Source organism: Carassius carassius, chromosome 20 (genome assembly GCF_963082965.1).
Source record: "Carassius carassius chromosome 20, fCarCar2.1, whole genome shotgun sequence".
Taxonomy (NCBI): Eukaryota; Metazoa; Chordata; class Actinopteri; order Cypriniformes; family Cyprinidae; genus Carassius; species Carassius carassius.
The window spans coordinates 10,530,579-10,549,694 of NC_081774.1; the positions used below are offsets into that span (position 1 = coordinate 10,530,579).

General features: G+C 37.1%; 3 protein-coding genes across 4 annotated transcripts; 2 read left to right on the forward strand and 1 right to left on the reverse strand.

Annotated features, from left to right (window-relative positions):
* Positions 1-8,477, forward strand: map1sb (microtubule-associated protein 1Sb). Of its 2 annotated transcripts, none has more exons than XM_059501593.1 (7): positions 1-283; positions 1,829-1,930; positions 2,961-3,043; positions 3,377-3,517; positions 3,716-6,824; positions 6,905-7,113; positions 7,295-8,477. In XM_059501593.1, the coding sequence occupies exons 1-7, from the start codon at positions 136-138 to the stop codon at positions 7,451-7,453; spliced, it is 3,951 nt and encodes a 1,316-aa protein (XP_059357576.1). In that variant the 5' UTR covers positions 1-135; the 3' UTR covers positions 7,454-8,477. The 2 variants fall into 2 exon arrangements, with proteins under 2 accessions (XP_059357576.1, XP_059357577.1); XM_059501594.1 differs by having other exon boundaries at positions 2-283; positions 6,908-7,113.
* Positions 8,478-8,984: 507 nt separating this feature from the next.
* On the forward strand, positions 8,985-12,190 carry ifi44c2 (interferon induced protein 44c2). Its single transcript, XM_059501595.1, has 8 exons — positions 8,985-9,183; positions 9,398-9,881; positions 9,986-10,037; positions 10,171-10,366; positions 10,476-10,628; positions 10,799-10,970; positions 11,546-11,646; positions 11,738-12,190. The coding sequence occupies exons 2-8, from the start codon at positions 9,404-9,406 to the stop codon at positions 11,912-11,914; spliced, it is 1,329 nt and encodes a 442-aa protein (XP_059357578.1). The 5' UTR covers positions 8,985-9,183; positions 9,398-9,403; the 3' UTR covers positions 11,915-12,190.
* A 569-nt stretch (positions 12,191-12,759) lies between these two features.
* Positions 12,760-16,112, reverse strand: rabgap1l2 (RAB GTPase activating protein 1-like 2). Its single transcript, XM_059501596.1, has 8 exons — positions 15,803-16,112; positions 15,018-15,086; positions 14,764-14,874; positions 14,559-14,663; positions 14,393-14,476; positions 14,235-14,306; positions 13,971-14,162; positions 12,760-12,978 (listed from the first exon to the last, which is right to left on the reverse strand). Exons 1-8 carry the CDS (start codon positions 15,911-15,913, stop codon positions 12,760-12,762), a joined length of 963 nt encoding a protein of 320 aa, XP_059357579.1. The 5' UTR covers positions 15,914-16,112.
* Between the last annotated feature and the right edge of the window lie 3,004 nt (positions 16,113-19,116).

Here is a 19,116-nt window from a genome sequence, read left to right on the forward strand (position 1 = left end):
CTTAACAAGGCATGCAACAAGGCGGTCTGAATACTGACTTCGATTGGTCAGCTTCAGTTCCATTCAAAGTATCCGCCTGTTCCTTCAATAATGCGCGATTGTTTGTGTATTACATCATAAGAATAACTTTCCAACATGGCGTCGGGTCTAACGGCAGCGATGGAATCGGAGGACTTGACAGCCCATCCTGGATTCAGCAATGACAAATACTCGATGTTGATTGTAATCGGTGCGCTATATAGACCGCATATACTGGACTATATTGTGGTGGAGATTGAACGAGGTATTGCTTTTTTACAAATGTTGATTTAGAAGAAATTCATAACAACACCGTTAATAAATGCCGTTATCATATTACATTAGAGATTACCACTATATCTCGTATGGAACAGGTTGCGAGCATTCTGGATATTTAATTCTTTGATAGATTCACCGATTGCCTGGTGAATTGAGATGAAACACAATCACAGTCTTACTTATTGCGCCAGACAGCATCTCTCATCTTCAGCAATAAATGATCAATTGTATTATTTTCATTTATTATTATTATTTACACAATATAGTTCCGCAATATTTCCTACGTAACGTTACTGTATGTAGTTTAAAGCAATAATACCATGCTCTGGGAATATTCGTGCAGCTGTTCTCTGCACTGCAGTGTTTTAGCATCCAGATAGTAAACATCAAAAATAGCCTCGTTGTGCATCAGCCCTCTAGTATGCTTAACTACATTATTTGCTTTACTTGTTGATTAGTGATTATATAGAAATATTTTAAGTCGTTTGACGTGTTCTTCAGGGTGCCCAACAGTTTAGACACTGCGCATGTTTACACCCTATGGTTTACACCCACCTCAGAGATCGGTTTTTGCTTGCATGTAACTTTAGTGGCCATCATTAACCTGATGAGAATTCTACCTTTAACTAGCTGTTTTTTTTAAACAATGGTGTCTCGCTGGTCTAAGCTAGCCAATTAATAATCATTTTACACCAGCGAAAAACCAGCTACATGCTACAAAACACAGCTACTAGCTTAACATGGATTTTCCTGCAAGACAGTCTAACAGATTTCAATAACAGTAACAGAAAAGTGACTTTTTGGGTACCATTTTATTGTGACTACAGAAGGCTTTAACAACATGGCAGATATTGACAGATGTGTGGGCAATCGAAACACTGTAAGAGCTTGTCTCCATGGGAGTGATCAGGCAAAAATGGAAATTTGTCTACAAAGAAAGATGATTAAATGTTCACAGAAAAATGAAATAAAAGCAAATATGGAGAGAATTTTTCTTTTTTAATTTAGGTTTTGCCTCACACAGGAGCAATTTGCCAGGTTTTAAATTTTACTTAGAATATTACAATATTGCTTTAGTTTATTGTCAGTCCACCCCTTCCTAGCCATACCATGAAATATACCTGATTTAGCTGCTATTTATACCAACAATGTTAGATGTTTTCTTATTTCAGTCCTAGCAGTGATGAGTGGGCTTCTTTTTTTGGTCATAAGTGATGAGAACATGCTGTTCAGAGGCTTTTATATTTCATGAGTACAGAGACCAGTGCCACAAAACGAGGCTTTTTTTGAGAGATAGTCAGCCAACCATCTCATTTGTCTCTGAAAGCCAAATTGTGTCTCACATTTTGTTTCAGTTACATGCTGACTGCAGTGCTTTTGCTCTGGGGGGCATATAAAGCAGTTCATTTCAATCAACATTTCTTGTTTTTGCAATAAACCCAGTACATCAAGTGTCAAAAATACATTAGCACACATTTTGATGTATTGAGTTATATTAAATTTTACATATATTTGCATCGCCTTAACACAGGTATCCGTGCATGGGATGTGGACCTCACAGTGTGTAATTTGGATAAGCAGCTGAAACTCTTTGTTTCTCAGCATTCCTCTTATCAATCCAAAGACATAAGAGGTAAGGGTCACCTTCTTTTGGGTTTGCAGTGATTGACATGAGCTTCAAGTACAGTAGGCAACACTTTTAACACTTTTTTTAGTCTCAAAGAATTATGGGTCATGCAAACACAAGAAAAGAAGAAAACAAGCATGTATGCATTAGATCAGGGCTATTCAAATCTTGCCCTGGAGGGCCCGTGCACTGTAGAGTTTAGCTCCAACCCTAATCAAACACACCTGAGCCTGTTAATCAATGTCTTTGGGATCATTAGAAAATCACAGGTTGGTGGGTTTGATCAGGGTTGGAGCTAAACTCTGCAGTGCACGGGCCCTCCAGGGCAAGATTTGAATAGCCTTGCATTAGACTATTCAGAATATGCTAATGGTGCTAATATGCTTCTGTTTCTTGCTTAGTTTACATGTAGGAACCCAATAAATACAGCCATACAGAAATATGCTTTTTAACTGGGAGAGTATCATTTATTTATTATCATTTTAATATTTATATTGTGTAATGAGAACTGTCTAAACTGCACACAGTTGCAGCTTCTGTACAGCTTCTATTATTCAGTAAAGGTTGTAGGTTGTTATTTCAGTAGACAGCAGAAAGAAGGAAGGAAGTGCTTTCTACCAATTGTTCAGACTTTGGCTGCTGTGGAAAACAGTTCTGGAACATTCTGTTGCAGTATTGAAAGTGAATTTTGCTGACAAATTATATAGAGGTTTGGAGCTCTAATACTCAGAGAAACTGTTTACATTTGCAAAACTCTGGTTGAGATCTGACTGTCAGTATCAGAACACTTTGAAGGGATGATTTACAAAGATTCTGGTATATCTAAATATTTAAGTTCTTGCACTGTAGAATGTTCCACTTTAAAATTCAGTGCAAATGTAGTTGATTTAACTTATTGTGCATTCCTTTTTATTAGTAGATTAGCAATGCATTAATGTTTGCTATTGAAAAATGCACATATGTATGACATATTTGTATACTTATTCTAATTAGTTCCCTTTTTAAATTTGTCTGTCTCCCAACAACCGCATCATAGGTCAGAAGACATTTCATTTCAGTTCAGATGTACTGGACATTAAAGTTGTAATAAATCCATCTGAAGGGTTTCTCTACTCTGAGGTGTGTGACTGAAAGTCTTATGCTCTTAAATTGCATTTGTTTGTATTACATGTAAATCAATTAATGACAAGGGTCACGTTACATATGTTAGGGCTAAAATTATACAGTGCCTTGGCAATATTAGACACAATATCCAATTTATATTTTTGAAACTGATTAATCTCAAATTTTGAGATGAATTTGTGTATCATTTTGTAATCATTTTTAGAGGCACATTTTTACAGTAAAAACAGATTGAAATTTAATTTAAATATAATATGTATATATATTTTTTAAATAGTTAAATATATACTTGAATATTTTCATAGTTTATAAATATTTTTTGGAATTCAGATCCACAGCTTGATATCATCCACACCTCGACACAAATTGCTGGTGCTCACAGGACAGTCTCTTGAGGACTCCGGTGATCTGGTTCTGCACACGGGCCAGTTCACTCCAAATGATTTCACCCATATCTTTTCAGATGAAGAGGTTTGTCGGACTGTAAATGTGTATTCCAATATTTTTAATGATTTTTTAACTGTTTAACTTAAAACTGTCCGTCTTTGTTTATAATATATATTTTCTGAGCACTACAAATGATTCTGTTGTACAGTAATATAATAGTTTTTAAAAACATTTTTGTTCATATATTTGAATTCATGCCTTGTTTCTGTACATTTCCAACAGATTCAAGCTCTTTCAAATTCTGTTGGCATACATGGCAAAGCAAACCTCACCTTAAGCTGCCCTAAAACTGGCAAATGGAAAACCTTTGTGCTAGGAAAGCACAACATACATGACATTATTGATATTAAGGTGAATCCTCTAATGGTACTTCCCAAAATGGGGGGCCTTCAGGAGTTCACGGACCACCTTTTTGAGTCCTCAGAGCCACAGTCTCCATTTGACCTCTTAGAGCCTCCTGGGACAGTGGGATTTCTCAAGCTTTGCCGTCCTTGCTGTTATGTTTTTCCAGGCGGGAGAGGCGACTGTGCTTTTTTTGCTGTCAATGGCTTCAATGTTTTGGTCAATGGAGGAGCAGATCCACGCTCTTGTTTCTGGAAGCTTGTCAGGCATTTGGACCGTGTTGACTCAGTGTTGCTTACACATATTGGAACAGACAACCTGCCAGGAGTTAACAGCCTGTTGGAGAGGAAGGTCGCAGAGCTTGAGGAAAATAAAACTGACTCACAGGAAAAGGAGCAATGGGCAAAGAATCTAATCTCTCCAGAGCTTGGTGTGGTTTTCCTCAATGCCCCTACCAGACTTAAAAAACTTCATGGTGATCCTAATATACTACGAAGCAGTGATCTAGCAGCACTCATTTTACAGCATTTGGAAAAACTAAAGATCTCACCAGAACCACTTTTACGCACTTCAAGTGGCTCCATAGAACCAGTTATTCTCTTCCAAAAAATGGGAGTGGGATGTCTTGAACTTTACATCCTAAATCCAGTCAAACGTAGCAAAGAAGTAGAGTCTTTCATGAATAACTGGCCAGATAATAGTTCCAAATCAAAGAGTTTAGATGGTCACCTAACCTCTTCGGTCTCTATATGTGCTTTGCTTGTTTGGCATCCTGCTAACCCAATGGAGAAAATCATCAGAGTCCTCTTCCCTGGCTCTACACCACAAGGGAAGATAATGGATGGTCTGGAAAGACTGAAGCATCTAGAGTTTCTAAAGCGGCCTGTAGTATGCTCCAAAGATTTTGAAACATCAAAATCAGAAAAGAATCCAAAAGTTGCAGACAGTCAGGATAGTCCCAAATCTGACAAAAATGAATCCAGACTAAGCAATGGTGCTTCAAAAGACAAAGCTCTTCATGGAGATCTAGAACTAAAAACCAAAGGCATAAATGGAAATGATCCAAAAAGTGAAGAAAAGCTGAAATCAGTAGAAAGCAATGTGAAACATAAACCCTCAAGACAAGTAACAAGAAAAGAGTCTTTGAAGGACAGAACCAATGGAAAAACAAACATATCCGACTCAAAGAAACAAGAAAATGGACATAAAAAAATGTTAGGTAGCAAGGATTCTTCGATGAGAAGACCAAAGTTAGATAGCAAAACCGAAGAGAGAAAGTCTCTTGGGAAAGATATCAAGAAAACCTCCACTGGATTACTGAACTCAAATAAGCCCAGTAATGTAAAAAATGAAGCAACTTTGAACAAACAGGCTGAGCACAAAGCTAAAAACTTTAAATCTAACAAGGAACAGCAAAATCAGAAGTTGTCAACAGACTCAGAAGATGTAAATTGCTCTTTGTCTTCACCAGAAGATATGACATCAGCATTTCTGGAAATGGATCAAGAGCAACATGAATTACTTGTGGAAAAGCAAACTGTTGACTCTGGGAACCTGAAAAATGTCTCAATGGGTAGTGTGCAGTCTCAGTGTAGTAGCATAGTAGACTCTAGCAAGGCTGCAGCATCTGCAAGACCCTCTGTCAAAATAAAAAATGAGCGCTGTGTGAATTTAGACCTCACTCCCACTGAATATACTTTGCTTGAAGGGGCTTTGAAAGATAATCTTTCAACAAATGGGCCTGAAGAAGTTTGTGTCAGTCCTGATGAAAAGACGTTAGAGCTAACATCTCCTAGATCAGGACCAAATAGTGCTGGCCATACTCCTTATCACTTGTCACCTGAAGAGACATGGGCCTCAAAAGATCATAGTAGCTTTGGGGTTAAGATGTGTCTGGGTTCAGAGAGCCAACAAATGGGATTATCCAAGTTTTCAGAGTCTGGGTGCCCTAAAAGTAACCAAGAGAGCATCTCAACTTCTTCCAGAGAGAAGCATTCTAGCTTTCTGTCTCTTAGCTCTTTTAAAGATATAATGCCTGACATATCTCCCACTGTTACCACCACTCACTCAATGCCAGCGGAAGTAAGTTCACCGCAGTCAACTGAGGTTGATGAGTCATTGTCAATGTCTTTTGAACAAGTGCTGCCAACGGTGAGCGAGTCCACCAATGAAGACGAAACATCCTATTCCAATGGACACCATGTAAGTTCTGATTTCAAGGTAGGGATGTCTTTGTCTTTAAAGAAGCCTCACACTCAGAGGGCACCTCATGATGGCCCAGATGGGTGTCCGCCCGGACCTCAGGGTCAATTGTTTGATACTACCCACGATGTTGACCTCTGCTTGGTCTCTCCATGTGAGTTCAAACATTTCAAACCAGTTGGGGATCAAGAGGATCCAGTCTCACCAGGTTTTAGTAACACCAGCCCGTTGAACCTTTCTGATGATAGTGACCACTCCCAAGATGCAGCTAAACCCCTTCCACCTTCATGTTCAGGTAATAAGGCTACTCATCCAGCTCAGGAGACTCCTCTTACTTCTAGCAGTGATTATTTCCCAATGGCAACAGACTCAGATGTACATCCGGGTTTAGAGGATTGCCCATCTATTTCAGTAGACGGACTTCTGGATTCTGATGAAGAAGGTGGTGTCCAGCTGCAAACGCAGAACCTAAACGATGGTTTGAATACTTACCGAGGAAATCACCCTTTGCCAAATGATCCCCCACCCGCACCTGTGAAAGACTTACCTCCTCTTCCCCCTCAGCCTGGTGCCTGTATGCCTGATCCTGTTAGCAGTGTAAAGTCTGCAACAAAAGGCAGAAAAGCTTCAGGAGTTACACAGAGGACATCTTCTAGTGTTTCAACACAAGGCACCAAAACCAGAGCTGGAAGTCAGGGTACTTCTGTTAGTGGTTCGAGAAGCAGCTCAGCAGGAGACATAATGGCTAGTCGTAGCACAGGCTCCACTTCTAAAAGATCCACAACAGGTCTAAACTGATCTTATATTGTTCATTTTTGTATGCAAGTATATATTTATTTAGCACTGACTTGTGTCTTGATTCATCAGCAGGTAGCAAAGTTGGCACTTCCATATACTTGGACCTGGCTTACTTTCCATCAAGCTATGCAGCTTCAACTATTGATGTTGAGTTTTTTTGCCGCCTGCGATCGTCTTGTTACATAATAAGTGGGGATGACACACCCAAGGAAGGCTTGATGAAGTCCATTTTGGATGCATTATTAGAGGGAAAATCTGTATGGCCTGATGACGTGCCGGTATGTATGAGTATATACATGTGACAGAATTCAGTTTAGATGCACTACAGAACTCTGGTCTCTTTATCACCATCTGTGGTTAATATATAAAAATGCAAGTTAAATGCAGAGTTAATGCACCTTTAAAATCTACCAATTTTAAGGGAATACTGTCACACACTTAGTCTCTATCATCTTCCAGGTGACCCTGATTCCCACGTTTGAATCACCGATGATGCATGAGTGGTACCGGGAAACCCAAGAAAAACAACAGCAAATGGGAATTACAGTCCTAGGCAGTAACAGTACTGTGGCTATGCAGGAGGAGACTTTCCCCGCTTGTAAAGTAGAGTTCTGCTAGATGGACAGTAATGTTTTTTTGTGTTTAACATTTGTGTATCCCATGCTTATTTAAAGTCACACATATGCATTTTTACCACTGTAGATTTGGTTGTTCTCTGCAGATGATTTATAATATTGTGTTTGTGAAAAATTCCTTAGCAGGAGGCTAAGGCCTAACATACACAGTAAAATCACAAGTATTAAATCAACACCTATAGATGTATTTACTCTAGAAATATAACTGCACTGGTTCATTATTAATAAGAGTATTTACTAGATTCCCAATTTGCAAAAATAGTCTTAATTAAATACTGCAGACTTTAACATAGCCCAGAGTTCAAATTGCATTGCCACATTATACCTGTGCATGAAGAACACTAAAAACAGTCATTCAGACAGACAAATAAATTAGCAGTGCCTGTAGAGGTTGGATTGAGGATGGCACATATATTTCTATTTCAATTGTCCATACAGATCAGGTCACACAACATGATTACAAAGAGAGCTATTTTTATACTTTGAGATTTACTTTGTTTTGGGTTGCTCTTAAAGGATGGCATTTAAGCCATTTCCCAGTCCCTTTGACTGTTTGGGGACCAGTATCTATTCACTTAGTCACACAAATATTGTATGAATGCAGTGCACTATAGTAGAATATCCCTATGAAATCTGTAGAAATATGATGGCATGAAACAGATATTTTAGTTCATCCCATTTGGAAATGTTATGTTTGGTTGAAGTGCCAACTGCTGGACATACCAAGTACACAGTAACTTGTAACTGCAGTGCAGAGGCTCTAATATCTACCGTATATATACTGTGTTTCTGTTAAATACTGATTGCTGTAGGGCATACTGGCCTTTATTAATTTATTTTTTAAATGCATCTTCTTAATTCAGCTCTGTAAAAAGACTGGTCAATTTGTGGGGTGCAAAATAATTTTGAATCCATGTATTGCTACAGTACACTCACATAGAGGAAAGTGTGTATGCGTATATGTAATATGAATGATATGAATTAAAACATTAAAATGTCATTGTAAATGCTATGCTGATTCTTTGCCAGTATAAGATAAACACAAAATGCATAGAGACATAATTACTGAAAACAACCAGCATATATGGTAGATAAAGTTGATAGAATTAATCTAAATCTAACTGTTTTACCAAATACATATGTGTGCAGTGTATTTTTTATGCATATTAAGAGTAGCTACATTAGCTTAACAATGTCCGGTGTAGTGTAACGTAGATCAGTGGTTGCTGCCTAATTTTAGCATTTCAAGTAAGTCACTTATGAGGTTCTATTTAGGTTCAGATAAAGACATTTTATAGTATTAGTATTTGACGTGATGGAAACTACCCACCCATGATAACCGGACTGAGCTTGGCAGGTGAGTCCATGACAGTTGACCAATGAGACCGACTGCAGGGCGGGGTTTGTGGAAAAAGTCAGGCATTTCAAGGTTCACCATAAAACATTTGGGAATTGGGATACAAATGTCACATACACAGTTGTGACTTTGGATATTAAGTAAATCTGTATATTTAATCTAGAAACGATTTTACACCGTAAAACGATTTTCTGTAACCTGACACCAAGCAATCCTGCGCCGCCACTCATATGACGTATTATTTTTATGACGTACGACGGAAGTTTCGTTTCTGTTAAAAGGAAAGTCATATCTTTTGGTGTGCAGTTACCCGACTGAGCGAAAGAAAGAAGACGAATAAGACGTCTTGTACCAAGGTGTGCTGATTTAAATTTATACATTTCTTTTGCATGTTTAATATAATTAGCCAACTTTACTTACTAATTCTTTCAAATGAACTTGGCTGGAGGCAGGAAAACATCTATACATTGTACTTTACTGTAGCCTATGTGTAGTTACATATTTTTCAAAATACTTTTAAATTGAAATCATAACAGCATGATTTAAACATGTTTATTGAATGTTTTTCAGATCATTATGAGCACAGTGACATCCAGCTTGAAAGAATGGCAGAAGAAGAAGCTCTGCTCATTATTCAACCATGTCAACCTCAGCCTGCTGTTCAAAGCCAGTGTGCATGGATACAATGCCACTACATTTCACCAAAAGTGCAATATGCAGGGACCAACTGTCATTGTAGCTTACAATAAGTCTGGATATGTTTTTGGAGCTTTCACTTGCAAAAATTTTGCACAGACAGGACAAAATATTTTGGATGACAAAGCTTTTCTCTTTAGCTTAAATGACAAAGAAATAAAGGAAGATCCTCTGCGTGTGGTCAGTGGAAATCCTCAGTTTTCTTTCTGTGACAATGGTCCATACTTTGAGTCTTTGATTTTTCTTTACAATAACTCAGCCACCGTCTACAGTAATCCAGGAACATACCAATTCGATCCACAGAAGATGCATGGAAATGACTTGCAGATGACAGAATGTGAGGTGTACAGAGTGGAAGGTTTGTATTGCTTTGGGCTACTTCTCAGATAATAGTTAAGAGATTAATACACTTTCACAAATGGTGGTGTGAATAACTTGTGATCTGGTTTGGATTCTCACCAGACTGTGGAGGACTCATGGAGAAACCATGGAGAAATGTGCAGTGGAACTCTGAGTGAGTAAAGTAAACCAAAATCACTCTCTCCTGTAATAGTTTAGATGTTACTTCTGTTACTTCTTTCTGTTTTCATTTACTTAAAAAAATGCTGAAAAATGAAAAAAATAAATAAAAATGATAATGTTTTTAGTAGAAGGAAGGTGCTATTAAGCACCATCTCTGGCTGGAAGCCTTCTGTTAGCTCAGTCAAACAGGCTCGGATTCTACTGGTGGGTCCTGTTGGTGCTGGGAAATCAAGCTTCTTCAACTCCATCAACTCTGTGTTCAAGGGTTACGTGAGCATGCAGGCCAACACTGGTACTGCTGGCACCAGTTTGACTACTCAGGTACACATGATTTGTCCACTTCTGATGTTTTTTGGAGTGAAATATTGTGCAAAGTATTAGTTATACAAAGTTTCTGTATGAACTCGAAACGTATGTCTGTGCCATGTAGTTTCGTACCTACTACATCAAGCCAGGCAGCAGTGTCAGCCATGTTCCCTTCTCTCTGTGTGACTCGATGGGTCTGGAGGAGGGTGTGAACACCGGTCTGGACGTAGATGATTTTGCCAGCATTTTGAAGGGCCACATTCAAGACAGGTATCAGGTGAGAACTTTAGGTAAAGGCTGATCAATGTTATAGATGTTTTACTAGTTAATTACATTAATTAAATATTTAAGGGCTTTACATTCATTGTAATTAATTGCATTTTTAATTCAATATTTTCTGTCTCACATCTTAATTATTTAAAGATATTCTACATGTTTCTTTCTCAGTTCAACCCATCAATGCCTATACAGCCTGACTCCCCTCATTTCAATAAATCTCCTGGCTTGAAGGACAGGATTCACTGTGTGGTGTATGTGATGGACATCAGCAAAGTCAAGCTCCTCTCTGACAGAATGGTCGACAAGTTTGCAGTTTTTCGAAGGAAAACCAACCAGCTGGGTGAGATATTAACAGTAACGAAGCAGATTTGAATGAATTAAATTGATAAAGTGACATGGGTTTATTGTGTCATTTACATTATGGATATTCAATTTACAGTACACTTATTACAAGAGCAGCCTGAGTTTAAAGGGATAGGCTACCTAAAATGAAAATTATGTTTTCATTTAGTCAACCTTATGTCTTTCCATATCCGTATGACTAACTTTCTTCAGTGGAACCCAAAGATATTTCGAGGAATACCGGTAACTAAACCATTTCAGTTCCCTTTGTCTTCCACTGTAGACAACAACAACAACAAAAGGTTTGGTTATCAACATTCTTCAATATATCTTCTTATGTGTTCAGCAGAAGAAAGAACTGCTTACAGGTTTGGAATGACATAAGTAAAGATTTTTTTTTTTTAGATGGACTGTCCCTATAAGTCCCTTGGCCAAGAGCATCTCTTATGGGGTTTGAGTGTACTACTATATTAGCATAAATATTTACCCACTAGGGCTAAATCACCCACAGGATAGCAATGCAGTCTCTGGGATTTGATAACGTACAGAGTAATGTCTTGTTCTGTACTTCAGGTATTCCTCAGCTGGTTCTGCTGACTAAGGTGGATGAGGCCTGTCCCTTAGTGGCGGAAGACCTGAAAAATGTCTACCAGAGCCACTATATCAACAAAATGGTACAAATTAATATATGACTTAGGCAATATTCTGCACTATTTTGTTTCACATATTGTTCTTCAGTATTTCTGATGCACTGTCTTTTGACAGATGCAGGAGGTTAGCACTCAGCTTGGAGTGTCTCTGTCTGCTGTGGTCCCAGTGAAAAACTACTGCCAAGAACTGGAAATAGACCCTCAAACTGACATACTGCTTCTAAATGCTGTGGTGCAGATGCTCAGAGCGGCTGAGGGCTTTTTTGATGATCTTTACAATGCAGAAGAGTAGAGATTAGCTTTATTTCCCTGTCTGACCTAAAGGCTATTAATTTATATATTAGTATAATTTCTTTCATTGTACATGTTTACATTGTTTTAGGTGACATGCTCATCTCTATTTTTGTGTTATGAGGTCCGTTGATTTCTTCTGTTGCTCTGCTCTGAACATGCAAAGTATGTGTAATCCAAAACATGTAACCAGATGGCTAATATATTCAAAGCTTTATTGTCAGTTTGAGTGAACAATTAATAGTCCTGAATTAAAATAAAGGCCCTAATGCAGTTACATTGATAGTTGTCCTTACTTCATTAAGTTTATTAGTTGAAAAAGATAATGAAAGAAATGCATTCACATTGTACAGTACCAACAGTGGACCATAAAAGACAACTGTTACCTTAAATTATTACCTTAAAATTAGTACCTGATCTAACCCTCAGAAATATTCTATTGATGTAACCTATTAGTTAGGTGGATTTGGTGAACCTCAATAAGAAACCGTTTCACTTAGAAGTTACCACATCAAACACAATTTGTAGGTTAACTGGCAAATCACTTATAATAGTGATGATTTTTGTAATACATTATGCTTGAACGCAGTAATACAAAAACTTCATATAGTCTTCATGTGAGATTGCCTTAAGAGCAACTGATCTCTTGCACTCATCTCTAGAAGGGCAGATATTGTTTCCCGCTGTCACCTATCCTTTGAGAATCCTCTCATTCCCAGTGTTTGCAACCATACGGATCTATAATATCCGCTTGTTTGAGGGAATAGCATTCTCATAATTTGTGAGAATCATTTCAGGAGTGCTCTTACTGAATACTTTTCTTCTCCACCAGTATGCTTAACCTTTTCATACTTTGGCTGCTCTCCCTTCTCGATGTGCCCAGGAGAGCCTTCTGGTGACCCAGCTGGAGTGGGGGTTATGAGCGGGGCTCCAGGCAGGATCTGTTTGAGATGAGTTCTGATGGCCGCTGGCAGCTGTCCTGAAAGAGCCCAGAGTTTTTCTGAGCCACGTGTTTTTAGCTGCCTGAAGTTCACTCGTCAGAACTGTATTTTGGTGTTCCAACTCCTTAAGAAATCAAGATGACAGATAAATGATGAAAAAGTGAAATACATTCTGTAGTATAAATCTAAAGTCGTTGATAAGACACATTAATAACACATAATAAGCTTCAATTCATTAAAGGTGCAGTAAGTGATTTCTGAGAAAAGTGGATCAGAGAGCACCTAAACCATTGTAGCCAATCACCAGCAAGGGGTGTGTCCAGTCATTATTTGGGGGTGGGGGGGTTAGTTGATTGTCTTGCCTGTTGCATGTAGCATGTTTGTTAGTTTAGGGGCGGGAGTTTGTTTTAATCATTTCAAATATGAATAATGTATCTGAAAATTGCTTCCTGCACCTTTTATATAAAGTAATAGATAAGGTATCATGAGATTAGGTAGATTAATAGATTAGGTATCATAAACAGCATTTATCTTTGTTAATAAATTTACTTTGGCTCATTGTTCACTCTCAGAACAGTAATAAAGGTATTCATTGTGGCTTTACCTTTTCAAATATTTACCATTAAGGTATTTCTAACACTTCAGGTACTGATACTGTATGTACCTTGAAGGTACACAATGCACTGTTTAAGGGTGCTGCTTTTGAAAATGTATCACCCTGTTGACATTTTTTGTATCTTTCTTTTTCTGAGAGTGTTGAGTCATGTTATTCATAACATACAAACTACTGTAAATTTATACAACTTGAAATGTAAAAAATGTATTATATGCAGAAAATAACATGCAGGTAGTCTAATAAATGCTGTATAATCTTGTTATTAGTTTATGATATCTGATACATTAACAAATATTTAAAAAATTGAACCTTATTATAGAGTTTTTTATATTTATACAGTAATTATTTTTACTTTTTATGTAATGGATAAAAAAAGGGTTTCCACCTCTAATTATTTCATTTAATTTATTTTAAGAAAACTTCTAATATTGCTTTTCTTGGTTAATTAAGAAATAATTCCATACAGTGTTAATAATAACAAAAAGATCATTTTGCCTTACCTGTATCTTGCATTCAGACTCCACCATTTGTAGCTTGGTCTGAGCCAGCTCTTTCTCTAACTCCTGGACTTGTTCTCTGAGAGAGGCTTTGACTTCATCCTGAACACTGCTTTCTTTATTTTCAGAGCACAGCTGAATTGATCCATCCATACTAAAGATGTGTCTGCACTGCTCACACTCCAGCATCTTGCTCTGAAATAGTTACATGTATCATTAAATATCATGCTACTTACATGGTTAAGGTCAAGGTCCTTTGATTCTTACCTTGACAACTGCCAGCTCTTTGTCTGCTTGAGCCTTCTGGTTTTCAAGCTTAGCATTCAGCTGAGAGCAAATCTAAAGGATGCAAGAAATTGGGTTGAATGTTAGCATTAAATTTATTAATGTTTATTGAATGTGTAGAGATCTAGTTCCATGTTTACCTGCTTGTAGTCGGCAATGATGTTGTTTGATCTCTTAATGTCTGCTTCTGCTTTGTCCAGCTCTTTCCTAAACATCTCTTTCAGCTGTTGAACACATCAGTGTTTTACACAAGGCCAGAGGTTATCCAAACACTTGACTGTGGACATCAGTGACATGAAAGCTCACCTGTGAAGCCTCCTCCTCCTTTCCCTTTTTCTCCTCCTCTGTAATCATCAGAAGCTGTTTGGTTTTCAAAAGCTCTTTGGTTAATTCATCCACCTGGTCCTCGGTCTGAAAAACACAGCAATATCTAAACATACACAGCAAATAAAACAGAAGATGAACTGGCCTGTTGCGTATGACATGTATGACTCGTGATAATTTGACAGACCTGATCTAGAGCATTCCTCAGCTCAATCTTGCTGGTGACGAGTTTTTGTGCAAGGTCATCATTCTCCTGCTCCAGGCGCAAACTGGTCTCCTGAAGCTTATGGTTTTCTCTCTGGAAAGAGAAAGCATCCTTTTTTTCCAAAGATCTCAAATCCAATGCATGATTATGCAATTTTCACAAGGCGTAAATGTTGAAAGACTTGTGTTGTGGAAGAAGACAGAAGCTTTTGTTTTTGCCAGGGTGTGTTATCTTACCTCGTACCTGTCGAGTGGGTCTTCTGGCTGCACTTGGTTATCTCTTAATTTTGGCTTTTTAGAGGTAACCTGTTCAAAAAGAAGATTCAAAGACGTTTCAGATCATATCAGGTGTGCAATTCCTAAATGCATGAAATGAATGTACTGTAACATATTATACGGTTATGATTTCAGAATTGATATGAGCTTTATTTCTTGAAATTTTATAAGAATTTTTTATTAATTTATAAGTACACTAATATATATATATATATATATATATATATATATATATATATATATATATATATATATATATATATACAGCATGAACAGCATTCATATATATATATATATTTATTGCATAAATTTATTTAATTTAATTTATTACATTTATATATATAACAATAAGGTAGACAATTTATTTTACACACACACACACACACACACACACACACACACACACACACACACACACACACACACACACACACACACACACACACATATATTATTATGTCAATTATGTAAATTGATACATTCATGATAAAATGCTAAAAAAATTTATTTTGTACATCATGTATTTATCATAAATGATATATAATGTATATGTTCTTATAAGTACCAAGGAGTATACGATCGCTAAAAATAAATGATTACAAGTAATATTGATTGCAGTAATATTTCAACATTGCTGTAGAGAGATTTGAATCAAAACATGCTATAGTGCTACGCCTTAAAAATTCCAGCATGTCAGGTTTGAATCAACGTGACAAACATCAGAGGTCAAAGGCTGCTGAACTTACCACTTGCTTTGGTAGAGTCTCCACTACTAGACTAGCCAGAATCTCCTCCTCTGACATCTGGTCAAAAATATGGGCATCATAGGCCACAGCAATAGACACTTCTTCCATCATTTTGGCAGGTGAGTAGAATGCAAGCGATCTCTAAACTCAAAGCAGGCAGCTAAACTTGTCTGGAGAAATGACAACAGGTTTGACAAGACTCAGTCTTTAACTGTCTGTCTCAACGTAAGCCCTGCCCCAACGCAAGACTATGGGAGGGGATTCGTTTCAGTCCACCTTTTGTCCCCTGTATCTTCACTTACCTAATAAGCAGGTACCAAAAAGCTTTCAACTGCTCCTATTCTCCTTACAATAATAATTTCCACACACAATTTCCTCATTGCTCACAGCAGAAGTCAGTTAAATATTATTAAAATGATTAATCCAACACAAGCAGGACCTGAAATAAATATATTTTTGACTTTGCTAGCCTGCCTGCGTGTTCAAGCTCAGGGCTAAAGACTGTGAAATTGAAATTCTTGCTGTAATCCTGTAGTTCGCCTCTTACACAAAAACACTGTGGTTTTCCTGGGACAAGCAGGTGCCAGTACATTCCTCCATTCCTTAAGCTGCTTATATCTGGCCGCTGTATGTTCAGCAGGATAGATGGAGGCTGTGAACTGTTTTTTAAACATCTCACTGCAGTTTCAGGGAAGCATAATGCATAATGCAAAACTGGTTAAAAAGCACTGGTTTCTTGTAAAATTATGTTTGCTTCTTTGTCTGTTATACAGAGATAATCTGTTGTGCTCATCAGCCTGAACAAAGCCAAGCTAATAAGGGGGAAAGAGAAGGAGACAAAAGTGAACAAAAGTGGGGGAGGATGTTATTAATAATTGAAAGAAGGGAAGAGAAGAGAGCAATAAAGACAAGAAGCAAAGTGTCATGGTGTTCAAAGGTTCTTGTACTGGAGGAGGCACCACGTCTCAGTCTTCAGGTTTCGTCATGATCCTGTGAAGCAAACAAACACACAACTTTCTCCAGGGAGAGTGACTCTCTCATTCGTGTGTTGAGTGTGCTGCTTATTATGGATGAATACTCAGAGGAAAGCTTCATCATGCTGAGAGTGAAATTCTTTACATTTGCTGAACTGCAATGCAAATGAAATGCATGAAACAGCTATTTTTTTAACGAGATCTTAAACTGGTCCTTCAAGTAGTTTAACACAATACACAGAGAGAATGCAGCCCCAGCCCTTCTTGGCACTCCCAAATGCAGCACTTTAAGATGCAAAAGTGAAAGAACAGGCTACAAATAGAAAATTGTAAGATAAGTAAAGAAAATGTGTTTCCTCAAGCAGTGGCTCTGTACATTCAGAGGTTTGTCAGTAAGATTCTTTTGTAGAAATTAATCATTTTATTAAATAAGCATATATCAAATTGATCAAAACTGAGAGTAAAACATTTACATTGTTTGGAAAAATCTGTTTCAAATAAGTGCAGTCCTTTTGAAGTTTCTATTGATTAAAAAGTATCACGATTATGGCTGTTGAAAATCTAGCTTTACAATCACAGGTATAAATTATGTATATATATATTTTACAAAATTACTTTTTTTTTCAAATAGTTGCAGCCTTGGTGAAAAAAAATAACAAAATAATAATAATAAAATAAACTTACTGACCTCAATTTCTTTGTGTTAATAAATGTTAATTTCATATACTTGCTTCAAAACCCCTTTAAATGTTTTTGCTATTGATTCTGTCTAAGCTAGAATAACACTATCATCATATTTTGCTACTGTAGCTGTTCAGTAAATAAGTGAACACAAAAAGGCACAATGGCATTCAGAGTAAACTTTGTACTTAACTTAACTTTTGTTGAAATACATACCCTATATATGATGTGCAGTTGGGGCATGTTATCACAAAATGTCAGCATTTGTTCAGTGAACTGGGGAGTAAAAGTGAAAATGTTTTTTAAAACATTTGACAACCAGTTTTTTATGGTTTTACTTAATCCACAGTGCCAAAGCATCTCCATGAATAGGAATATAGAAGAATATAGCATTGGTATTCAAGTTTTAGATACAGATATAGATATAGACTTGACAGGAAACATTTCAATCATTGAAATAATCTGATCTTTATGTAAATGTATTTGTATCGATGTGAAATGGCTTTTATTACTCTGATCACAATTGACCAATTTTATAAAAGTCTACAGGCATTTATAAATGCTTCTGTAACGAATTAAACCTTCATAATCATCGGGAAGAAGGAGGCGGGAACCGGCGGACAATCAAATGATATTTTAATGATCAAAATAAACACAAAACAGTGCATCAGCCCCTCACGGACAATTGACGCGCACAAATAAAAACAAAACACAAACTAAAACCCAGGCCTGGTCCTCTCTCCTCCTTCACTGTCGTCGCTCCAGTTTTATATCCTTCCATCTCCTCCGTGGGACTCGAGACCGGTGGGTCGAGCAGGTGTCGCTCATTTCCAATCACTCCACCGGCCTCGCTCTGTTCCCACGTCTCTCTGCCCCGCCCCACTCATCACAGCTTCATTTATATTCAAAAGCATTCAGTGAAATATGTGGACAATAGGCTACTCTTTTATTTCCTCAGTATTTTAAACCATAGACTTATATACTTAAATATTTTTTCCCCTTATATACTTAAAAGAGAAGTGTCATCCTGTGATGTGTAATATGATCCAGTTACTAGCAAACAGTGCTTCAGAGAGAGTGAATACAGACATCAGAATGCACAATTCATAAACCAATGGCTACTGAAACAAGTATGTGAGAAAATATAATAATTTACATAAACACATTTGCAAAGACAAGGAAACTATCGTTATCGTAGTAGATAAGTATCATTTCCACTGCCATAATATCATACAAACAGGGTCAAGATAATGAAATGTTTTCAATATTTTCCAGTCATTTCCTCTCAGTGCCTCAGAAGATTTCTGAAAATGCTGCATATAAATTTGAAAATGATATGCCATCAGACATGTCTGAAAATGCTCCTTTAAAAAGCTCTTAATTGTAGTCTGTAGTGGATATGGACAAAAAAGTGGGAATTAACATTTAAAATCCAACCTCAGTATTATCTGATAACTCTGTGCCATTGTGAATTTTAGTTAATGTGACATATATATTCAAATATACTGACCAATATAATAATCATCAGTTATTCATTTATCATTTTCCCAACAGTTCAACATACATGAAGACAATCACATTTTGGTTAATTTCTCATCCTAAAATAAGTTTTTCAAAGACAAAGATTCAGTATATCAGGGGATATTTAGTTTTTTTTTA

Coding starts and splice junctions, on each gene's coding strand:
- map1sb (XM_059501593.1), top strand. CDS start 136: ATGGCGTCGGGTCTAACGGCAGCGATGGAATCGGAGGACTTGACAGCC. Junction 3,044..3,376: donor AAGGGTTTCTCTACTCTGAG/GTGTGTGACTGA, acceptor TTTGGAATTCAG/ATCCACAGCTTGATATCATC. Junction 3,518..3,715: donor ATATCTTTTCAGATGAAGAG/GTTTGTCGGACT, acceptor CATTTCCAACAG/ATTCAAGCTCTTTCAAATTC.
- ifi44c2 (XM_059501595.1), top strand. CDS start 9,404: ATGAGCACAGTGACATCCAGCTTGAAAGAATGGCAGAAGAAGAAGCTC. Junction 9,882..9,985: donor TGAGGTGTACAGAGTGGAAG/GTTTGTATTGCT, acceptor GATTCTCACCAG/ACTGTGGAGGACTCATGGAG. Junction 11,647..11,737: donor GCCACTATATCAACAAAATG/GTACAAATTAAT, acceptor GTCTTTTGACAG/ATGCAGGAGGTTAGCACTCA.
- rabgap1l2 (XM_059501596.1), bottom strand. CDS start 15,913: ATGATGGAAGAAGTGTCTATTGCTGTGGCCTATGATGCCCATATTTTT. Junction 15,087..15,802: donor AGACTCTACCAAAGCAAGTG/GTAAGTTCAGCA, acceptor CTTTTTGAACAG/GTTACCTCTAAAAAGCCAAA. Junction 14,477..14,558: donor AGGAGGAGGAGGCTTCACAG/GTGAGCTTTCAT, acceptor TGTGTTCAACAG/CTGAAAGAGATGTTTAGGAA.